General features: G+C 38.7%; 3 protein-coding genes across 3 annotated transcripts; all 3 read left to right on the top strand.

Annotated features, from left to right (window-relative positions):
- The first annotated feature begins 2101 nt into the window (after positions 1–2101).
- LOC138887610 (uncharacterized) lies at positions 2102–4061 on the top strand. The gene is made up of 2 exons (XM_070169376.1): positions 2102–2820; positions 3845–4061. The coding sequence occupies exons 1-2, from the start codon at positions 2102–2104 to the stop codon at positions 4059–4061; spliced, it is 936 nt and encodes a 311-aa protein (XP_070025477.1).
- Positions 4062–4078: 17 nt separating this feature from the next.
- LOC138887609 (uncharacterized) lies at positions 4079–4840 on the top strand. The gene is made up of 3 exons (XM_070169375.1): positions 4079–4190; positions 4260–4534; positions 4616–4840. Exons 1-3 carry the CDS (start codon positions 4079–4081, stop codon positions 4838–4840), a joined length of 612 nt encoding a protein of 203 aa, XP_070025476.1.
- Positions 4841–5826: 986 nt separating this feature from the next.
- LOC138887608 (uncharacterized) lies at positions 5827–6204 on the top strand. The gene has a single exon (XM_070169374.1). It carries the CDS (start codon positions 5827–5829, stop codon positions 6202–6204), a length of 378 nt encoding a protein of 125 aa, XP_070025475.1.
- Positions 6205–10026: the final 3822 nt, after the last annotated feature.

Here is a 10026-nt window from a genome sequence, read left to right as displayed (position 1 = left end):
GGTCAACCTGCCGAGGTAGCTACCCGGGAGTCCGAGTGCGATATGCGGAGCCGATATCCCTATCTTTTTCCCGACTCAGGTACTTATTTTCTATGTCGCGAACGTGGAGCATTGAGGGGTTTGTGTATTGGGAAAATCGAGTTTACATATTAAAGTGATTGGAATATGACGTGTCATGACACAGAGCTGGTCAAAGAGTGATGATTGGCAAAGAGGCACGAGTTGCAATAGATACAAGCATAATGTACAAGTAGAGGCACAAGCAGCTATTCAAAAGACTCAACACTCATACCTATTTATACTCAAAAATCAAGGAGAATGAATCTGACAGCATAAGAGAGTACAAATACAATATTTAATAAGCAGTAAATACTAAAAACGTTAGGGAATCTGTATTAAATTTTAATGATTATGTAACGTAGCATTTAATGTCTTTAATTATCTATAATGGCCTAATTATAACAACGACAAAACTTATATCTTTAAGATAGCTATAAAAAAGAGAGAATGAATCATTTATAAGGACACGAAAGATCATCTGAATATACTGGTTTACTTTGTTTTCTTTTGTCTATCTTATTGTTGGAAAAATCACTTTCCTCTATTCAGTTTTGATTATCAGTAACCCGGGTTCTTCTAAATTAAAGCTTTGACTGAAATTCCACTTTTTGGTTAAACAAATTGGTTCCGTTACCGAGAATTTGATAATCTACTCTTTCTTAGCCTAACCTTTTTTGTTGCATCAACTATGTCAAACATCAATGACAACACCCAAGAAACCAAGGAACCAACAACTCCAGGTTGATCCACATAATGATCACATCCCAATCCCTTCTCCACAAAGCTCCCCTCGACGATCTCGAGAAGGCACTCCTGATGGATCTCATGCTAATGGAAATGCTCAATTCGAAAATGATGAAGCTATCAATGAAGCTTTGCAAAATCTAATCGCTCAACAGGTCAACAAAACTCTTGAGGCCTTTGTCAGCCAATTACCCGTTGCACCACCAACACCCACTCCAAATAATCACACTTTGGAGAACCCTCGTTCTGGGCTTGCTAATTCAGGTAGTGGTGGAATCCCCAGCGAGTCACGAGAAGGAGGACCAGGTAACTTAGTCAATTCTGATTTACAAAATTTAGTACTAACATTGCAGAAACAGCTCAAGGAGCAAAGTGACCGCATAGAGCAAATACCTGGAGTATCGCCCGTAATCAAAGGGATAGATATGGATAAATATTCACAACAACCTTGGAAGCCAAGTGCTGCTCCCCTCCCAATTCCAAAGAAATTTAAAATGCCCGATATTCCAAAATACGATATAACAACTGATCCACGAGACCATGTGACTGCATTCACAACAGGAGTAAAAGGCAACGACTTGACCAAACAAGAAATTGAATCAGTATTGGTCAAAAAATTCGGTGAAACACTCACTAAGGGAGCATTAACATGATATTCTCTTTTACCTGAAAATTCCATAAATTCTTTTGCTGAGCTTACAGATTCATTTATCAAAGCACACTCGAGAGTTCAAAAAGTCGAAAAGAGAATGGAAGATATTTTCAAAACCAAGCAAGGGGACTCAAAATTGCTTAGAGAATTTGTGTATAGGTTCCAGCATGAAAGAATGACGTTACCGCGCGTACCTGACAATTGGGCAGCTATAGCCTTCACTAGTAATTTGAATGAAAAAAGCTCTGAAGCCACGAGGCGACTCAAGGAAAGTCTTCGTGAATTCCCAGCAACAACGTAGAATGACTTTTACAACAGGTACAACATGAAGCTAAGGATAGAAGAGGATATTATCTCACGATCTCAAAAAGAAGAAAAGGTGAGTTCGAGATGGGCAGAAATCGAAAAAAGGTCCGGTAAAAATAGGTACGAACCATATATGGGTCCTGTAGGAAAGGATTCACAATATAGGACAATCCAAGGTACGATCATAGGTCGAGGAAAAGAGAGTCGGGCTCGTCATCAAGATTTGGGAAAGATCAAAACGCGCGAGAGTCACGGGATGACCATAGAAATTTGAAAGCAAGGTTTGGCGGTTATAATTTTAATGTAAGCACTTCCGAGCTCATAGCTGTTTTAAGAAGCATGGGTGATAAGCTACGGTGGCCAAAAGAAGTGAGATCAAATCCAAACAGGCGCAACCCTGATCACTGGTGTGAATTTCACAACGATAACGGGCATAAAACGACAGACTGTAGGTTGCTGCAAGGTGAAGTTGATCATCTATTAAAGCAAGGGTATCTCACTGAATTATTCAGTGAGAGAGGTAAGCAAGCATATATGAAGAATAGGCAGGAGCCCCCAAAACCACCTTCTCCCAAAAGGACCGTTAATGTGATAAGTGGAGGTGAAGACATCAATGGTATGATGTACACAACAACCAATAAAATTTCCAAAGTCACAATTACCCACGGGAAGCGGGTGCGACATGTCTTAGAGGAAGAAAGCATTACGTTTGATGATGCAAATACAGATGGCGTATTATCCCCACATAACGATGCACTGGTAATATCTCTACTTGTACATGATACTAATGTGAAACGAGTTTTTATTGATCCAGGTAGTTCAGTGAACATTATTTTGCTAAGAGTACTATGTGAGATGCAAGCCGAAGATAAATTAATACCAAAGGCACATACTTTGTCTGGATTTGACAATTCTAGCGTAGTGACGAAAGGGGAGGTAATACTTACAACATTCACAGAAGGAGTTGTCAAGGATACAAAGTTTCAGGTGGTAGATATGGAGATGGCTTACGATATGATTCTTGGGAGACCATGGATCCAAAAGATGGATGTCGTTCCGTCAACCTTGCACCAAATTATTAAATTTCCATCACCATGGGGAATATGTCAAATCCGTGGGGAACAACATACATCCAGGAGCATCAACTCTGTAGCAGATTCAAGTACGGGAAACGAAGAAAAATAGCAATTACAGAATCTAGTTGAGGGTACCACAACACAAACCTCAACTGAACAAGGACGAACAGACATGGACTCAAGGCCATATGCCATTCAAGAACTAGAGGAAAATGAAAATATCAAAACAACGATTGAAGACCTGGAAGCTGTAATATTATTTGCACAATGGACTGAAAGGAAAGTCTACGTAGGGGCCAATCTAAGCCAAGACATGAAGGGTAAGTTGATTGAATTTTTAAAAACTAACGTGAATTGTTTTGCTTGGTCCCACTCTGACATGACAGGAATACCACTGGAGGTAATGACTCATAAATTAAATGAAGTCCCATCGTATCCCCCTTTCAAACAAAAGAAAGAAAGAAAGAAACTTTCAAAAATCAGGTAATTCAAGATGACGTTCAAAAATTACTAAAGATTGGGTTTATCCGTGAGGTAAAGTATCCTAATTGGTTAACCAATACTGTTGTGGTACCGAAGAAGAATGGTAAGTGGCGAGTTTGTGTAGATTACACAGACCTTACCAAAGCTTGTCCTAAAGATTCTTTTCCATTACCACATATAGATCAACTAATTGATGCTACTGCAGGACATGAATTGTTAAGCTTTTTAGATGCATATTCAGGATACAATCAGATCAAATGGATCCAATAGATGAAGAAAAAACTTCATTTATAACATTCTGAGGAACTTACTGTTATAAATAATGCCTTTTGGTCTCAAAAATGCTGGTGCAACATATCAAAGACTAGTGACCAAAATGTTCCAAGAACATTTGGGAATAACAATGGAGGTCTACGTAGATGACATGCTCGTTAAAACTCAACATTCAGGGGATCTTTTCTGATACGTTTCAGATCTTGTGAGAATTCAATATGAAATTAAATCTGAAGAAATGTGCATTCAGTGTTGCATCAGGTAAGTTTTTGGGTTTTCTTGTTTCTAACCGTGGTATTGAAGTGAATCCCGCACAGATTAAGGCCATCGAAGAAATTCCTGACATTCTTACAAGTAAAAAAGAAGTGCAGAGGTTGGCAGGAAGAATTGCAGCCTTGGGGAGATTCATTTCTAAATCATCTGAAAAGTGCTTTAAGTTCTTTTCAACTCTTAAAAAGCAAGATTAGTTCGAATGGACTGAGGAATGTCAGCAGGCACTCAAAATATTGAAGACATACCTTTCAAATCCGCTATTACTTGCAAAACCAAAGGCTGGGGAAAGATTGCTCATCTACCTTGCTGTCTCAGAAGTAGCGGTAAGTGCTGTTTTAGTTCGTGAAGACCTAAACAATCTCTGATCTATTATGTCATCAAATCTTTATTAGATACGGAGACGTGGTATCCTCAGTTAGAAAAGCTAGCACTTACATTAATCGTGGCATCTAGAAAATTAAGACCTTATTTTCAATGTCATCATATCGCTGTAGTAACTGCTTATCCATTATGCAATATATTACATAAGCATGAGTTGTCAGGTAGGTTAGCCAAATGGGCTATAGAATTAAGTGAATATGACATTGCATACCAGCCTAGAACCGCGATAAAATCTCATGTGTTAGCAGATTTTGTGGCTGATTTTAGCCAAGGAATGAAATTGGAAGTAGAAAAAGAATTATAAGTGTTCAACTGATCTAATCCGGGAATTTGGACCTTATTTACTGATGGTTCATCTAATGTGAAGGGTGCAGGCTTGGGAATTATTTTGGTACCACCTACGGGTGAAACCATTCGACAAGCCACTAAATGTCATTCTATAACTAACAATGAGGCAGAGTATGAAGCTGTGATTGCAGGTTTGGAACTAGCACGAGAACTCGGCATTAATCAAGTTGTGATCAAAAGTGGTTCACAGCTCGTAGTTAATCAAATGCTGGGGACTTATACGGCCAGGAAAGCACTAATGTAGCAGTTCTTATAGAAGGTACGTGATCTGATCAGACAATTACAAACTTGGAAAATTATGCAAATATCAAGAGATGAAAATGTCGAGGCAGATGCCCTAGCCAATCTCACATCTGCAGCAGACGTGGCAAGCAATAATGCTTCCGTAATTCATCTATTTCATTCAGTGCTCGATCCAGACAAAAATGAGGTAAATATCAATAACTTAACCTGGGGTTGGAGGAACGAGATTGTCGTTTTTTTGTAGTATGGAACCGTCCCTGAAGACAAGAAAAAAGTTCACACGCTTTGGAAAAAGGCTGCTCGATATTTTTTAAAGCAAGACAATCTTTACCGAAAAATGTTCAGTGGTCCCTTAGCAAGGTGCCTTGGGACTTCACAGACAAAATATGTAATGAGAAAAATACATGAGGGACATTGTGGAAATCACGCCGGAGGAAGATCACTGGTAAGAACCATGATTAGGGCAGGTTATTACTAGACCAAAATGGAAGAAGAAGAGGAAAATTTTGTGGTTAAATGTGATAAGTGCCAAAGATACGGTAATAACATGCATAGACCTACGGAGTTGTTACATCCGGTCATCGCACTGTGGCCATTTATGAAATGGGGGATGGATATCGTGGGTCCACTACCACAAGCAAAAGGATAGGTAAAATTCTTGCTTGTACTTACTAACTATTTTACTAAATGGGTGGAGGCAGAAGCATTCAAACAGGTGCGAGAAAAAGAAGTTAGAGATTTCATTTGGCGAAATATCATATGTCGATTCGGTGTGCTAAAGGAAATCGTGTGTGATAATGGCCCTCAATTTATAGGCGCACAAATTATAGAGTTTTTTCAAAGTTGGCAAATCAAAAGGATTACATCCATACCTTATCATCTGGTGGGTAATGGACATGAGTCAACAAACAAAGTCATTATCAACAATTTAAAGAAGCGTTTGGAGGAATCCAAAGGGAATTGGCCAGAATTGTTACCTGGTGTTTTATGGGTATACCGCACAACAACAAAACAAGTACGGGAGAAACACCATTTTCATTAGTTTATGGAGCTGAAGCTTTAATTCCAGTTGAGATAGGAGAGCCAAGCACAAGTTTTACACAAGCGTCAGAAGAGTCTAATGGCGAAGAAATGTGCATAAATCTTGATCTACTTGAAGGAAAAAGAGAAGCTGCATTAATAAGAATGGCAGCACAAAAGCAGGTCATAGAACACTACTACAATCAAAAAGCACGCCTAAGATTCTTCAAGATTGGGGACTTCGTGCTCAAAAAGGTTTTTCAATCTACGAAGGCAGCAAATGCGGGAAAATTGAGTCCAACCTGGGAAGGACCCTACAGGATTCATGGTATTGCAGGAAAATGAGCATACAAGCTGGAAACGATAGATGGCAAGATACTACCTTCGCACTGATATTCCATTCACCTGAAGAGATACTATTTCTAAGGAATACCCATGGTCAAGTATCCATATTTTAAAATTTTATTTTTGACTTGTTAAAATTTTACTAACGATTTTAGATGACATGCAAAAAAGCTAGTCCGTACTAAATGATGAATCACGACCTACAAGGCATGTAGAATAAATTAAAATTTCCGGTCTAGTGTTACAACTATTCTGATAGAAATTCAGACGGGTTAAGCAATCTTCATCTATAATCGCACCTCCGAGTCCCGTGTGTTTTTCCTTTTCAGGAAAAGGACCAAATGAGAGGAACAATCAAGTGCTCGATACTTCATACTTCAATGCTCAAACACTTAGAGGACTATATAATATATGTGTATAAAGAAGGCAAAGAAGATTGGGAAATAATCAAAGTTCAAGCCTGAGAAGTTTACTCATTGAGTGAGAGCAAAGTCACGAGCTAAAGCCAAAGAAGAACCTTATCATAGTTAGGGTAAAGGCAATGTACTGAAACGAGTTATAAGTAAAAACCTTGTATTCATTTTCGTTTTTTGAAATCTGTTATAAGGAAAACAGTTGCGAGAAAGTTATAGAAGTAATTCAAATACATGTAAAGTGTTATTTAAAACTTGACAAAGTTCAAATAAAAACTTGTCGAGATTATTCCAAAAAACATATGTATTCCTATTTCTTTTATCGTATATTAACACCATTATGAAGTTGAGACATCTTCTTAATTAAGTGTCGAGTATAAAAGGGCCCTCTTTTATAAAATTCATGATTAATTCAAGTATTCATGAAGTTAACAGAAGCATTTTTGAAGAAAAAAAAATGCAAGTTATTCAGTAAGTCCCTAAAAATAAAGGCAAGAATAAACAAAACAGAAGTTCAAACAGCAGCACGAACTTCTTAATATTAAAGAGATAAGACTGAGTATGAACTAGTCATAAACCAAAAATTATTTATACAAAGTGCCCCATAAAAGGACTGGGGACTTAATGTTTTCAACAAACCCTTAAAAAGATCAAGGGTCACAAACACATACCACCAAAAAGAAAAAAAACAATGGAATTCAAACAACATAAACTTTTCACTGAGAAGATGAAGGGACTGAAGCAGGGTCATCAGCAATAGCGGGCTCAACTTAACTTGAAGGAGTGGGGATACCCGTGTTATCTTCAATATTTTCAGAAACTTCAGTCACGGGAGAATAAAAATCTTGATTCTGCCGAGTCTTCTCGATAGTCTCTTTAATCTTGGCTAACTTAGATTCCAAGTTAAAATTCTCCTGGCTAACTTCAACGAGGGTATCATGGCAAGAATTTAAAAACGCCCAACTTACTTCAATGGCAGTTTTATCTTTAAGGATCTTGTAATCTCTTTCCCAGTCAGCAATTTCAATTCTTAACTTCTCATTTTCAGCCAAGGCAGATTCATAAGAACTTTGAAGAGAAGCGTGGGATCTCTCTAAAGAGCAAATCTTATCAGAAGATACCCGGAGGTCTTCTTGAGTTTGAGTCAAATTCTGCGCGAGTTCACCAACATATGCTTCTTTTTCACTCAAGAGAGCTCTCAACTCTCTAATTTCTTCACTTGCCTTGGACAATTGTTCAGAAAAAGAGGTTTCCAGACGAGCCTTTTCCTTACTTGCTTGATTTGAAGAAGCTTTTTCAACTGCCAACTCTGAAGTCAAAGCCCGTACCTGCTGTTCTGAAGTCTGCCTCCACTTGGTAGTCACGCACTAATTGCTCTGAGAGGGTAACCCTTTTCATCATCTCCATGCCAATTAGATTGACCTACAAAAAAGAGAGGGGAAAAATGAGAATCCTGAAGATAGAAAAATGACAAAGTAAAGCTTGAAAAAGGAATACCTTTAAAGAGGTATGCACTATATCATTCATCAAGGTCACAGAACTATGGCTATCAAGCTTAGCTCTCTCAACTGGACCAATCAAAGGCATTAGCCACACGTCAGCTTGACCTGATTTCCTTAAAAGGTTACCCTCAGCGGGGACTTCAATGGTAACTCGCCTTATAGCATCACTCCTACTTGAAGAACCAACCTCTCTGTAAGGAGCAGTTGAAGGAGGAGTAGTCGAGGGAGGAACTGTGGAAGCAGTCATAATAACCTGGGGAGGAACGATAATGGCCACGACCGGCAAAGGAGGAATCACAGGAATGGGAGTAGAAAAAGAAGCAAGAGGTGCTTCATCAGAAATCGGACCTAAATTTTCACCATCAAACTCGTGGTTAAAAAGTTGCTCAACTGAATCATGAGAAGCAACGGGGACTTCATCAACAGGAATCATCACCAGGGCTTCAATAAACTCCCTAAGAGGAACACAACGAGGGGGGATGCTTTATCATCAGAAATGATTCGCCTACGAGCTCGTGGCCTTTTTACCAAGGAACCTCCATCTTCCTCTTCTTCAGAATCTTGGTCACTAGCATCTTTCCTTTTCGATGAAGAACCCAATATTATCTCTTGGGCTCTTTCCAAAGAAATACAAGAAGCCACGACCGCCTCGACACTAATTCCTCGAACAACAAATCCTGATAAAAAGAAGGAAAAAAATAAATAAAAAAAACAACTCTTACCATGAGTTTTCACTTTCCAACCAAATCGTTGGGAAAGATGCTTCCAAGATCTACCCTCCATTGGAGCTGTATTCAGTAACCTTCCTACCCAACCATGGAAATTGGGAATTTCTTCAACAATTCCCATGGTTGCTAAGAAGAAAAAGGAAAATGAGAATACAGATCATCAAAATTGAAGAAAAAGGTACGAGAAAGTTATTAAAAAAGAAAACTCACGTGCAAAATTCCACTTCTCGGGGAAGGGGACATTTTCGTCACCCACTAAACCAATGGTGGGGGCAGCAACAAACCTGGCATACCAGCCATGGTCTCTATCATCCTCTGGACTAACCAGAGCCCTTTTGCTCCTAGCTACTAAAGTAAAAACGCCTTGGCGGAAAAGTCTGGGAGACTAAAGGTGAATTAAATGAGCAAAAGTGAAAGGCACACCGGCCATGTTTGTTAAATGCCTTAGACAAGTAACATCCCTCCACACCATAGGGCCAATTTGACTTAAGCAAACATCGAAAAAATGACAGAATTCGAGAATAACAGGATCAATATCAGATTTGAATCCTAACGTGAAAAGGTATGTATAAACAAAGGAAAATCCAATTAAATAAGAGGTGATTCTTTGATTCGCGTTGGGAATTATGATAGGGAAGTCATTACTCCAATGAAAGTCTTTACAAACTAAAGAAATAAGACCCTCTATGATCTGAGTTAGATAGATATCAACACGATCTAAAGAGGATACTTGATTCCTAAGGGACTCCCTATCATTGTAGAAATATAGTTCCGCAGGAACTATTTCTTCTACTGTAGGTTCACGAACACGTTCAGCGGGTTCCTTACCCCTGGAAGAAGATCTTTGTGAGAAAGAATCTCTGGTTCTAAAGGAAGGACTGGAACTAGATGAAGGAAGAGAAGAACCACGTACAGAAGAAGACCCTAAATTACGAAGTCTACTTCCTCTTCTACTCCTGTTAGGGGCAAGAGAGAAGTTATCAACTATGGGGACTCTTCTAGGGTTAGAGTTTGGTGAAGACATGATAGTACGAGGAAGAAGAAAATAAAAATTCAAGAATTGAATATTCAGAGAACTTTATGTGATAAGGATAAAGACGAAAACTATGTTTATACTTGGAAGCAACCGTCAAAGGAAAAGGTGTAATGATGGAAAGGTCATAATGAGAACTGTCGCTT

Source organism: Nicotiana sylvestris, chromosome 3, assembly GCF_000393655.2.
Source record: "Nicotiana sylvestris chromosome 3, ASM39365v2, whole genome shotgun sequence".
NCBI classification, from domain to species: Eukaryota; Viridiplantae; Streptophyta; class Magnoliopsida; order Solanales; family Solanaceae; genus Nicotiana; species Nicotiana sylvestris.
Note: the sequence above shows the minus strand (reverse complement) of the source record. Positions and strands in the feature narration are given on the sequence as shown.

Excerpts from the sequence above, each read along its gene's own strand:
- LOC138887610 (XM_070169376.1), top strand. The coding sequence starts at position 2,102 with ATGGGTGATAAGCTACGGTGGCCAAAAGAAGTGAGATCAAATCCAAAC. Across the intron at positions 2,821-3,844 it reads CAAAAGATGGATGTCGTTCC|TGTTGCATCAGGTAAGTTTT; the intron begins GTCAACCTTGCA and ends ATGTGCATTCAG.
- LOC138887609 (XM_070169375.1), top strand. The coding sequence starts at position 4,079 with ATGTCAGCAGGCACTCAAAATATTGAAGACATACCTTTCAAATCCGCT. Across the intron at positions 4,191-4,259 it reads TTGCTGTCTCAGAAGTAGCG|ATACGGAGACGTGGTATCCT; the intron begins GTAAGTGCTGTT and ends AATCTTTATTAG. Across the intron at positions 4,535-4,615 it reads GCCAAGGAATGAAATTGGAA|GGTGCAGGCTTGGGAATTAT; the intron begins GTAGAAAAAGAA and ends TCTAATGTGAAG.
- LOC138887608 (XM_070169374.1), top strand. The coding sequence starts at position 5,827 with ATGGGTATACCGCACAACAACAAAACAAGTACGGGAGAAACACCATTT.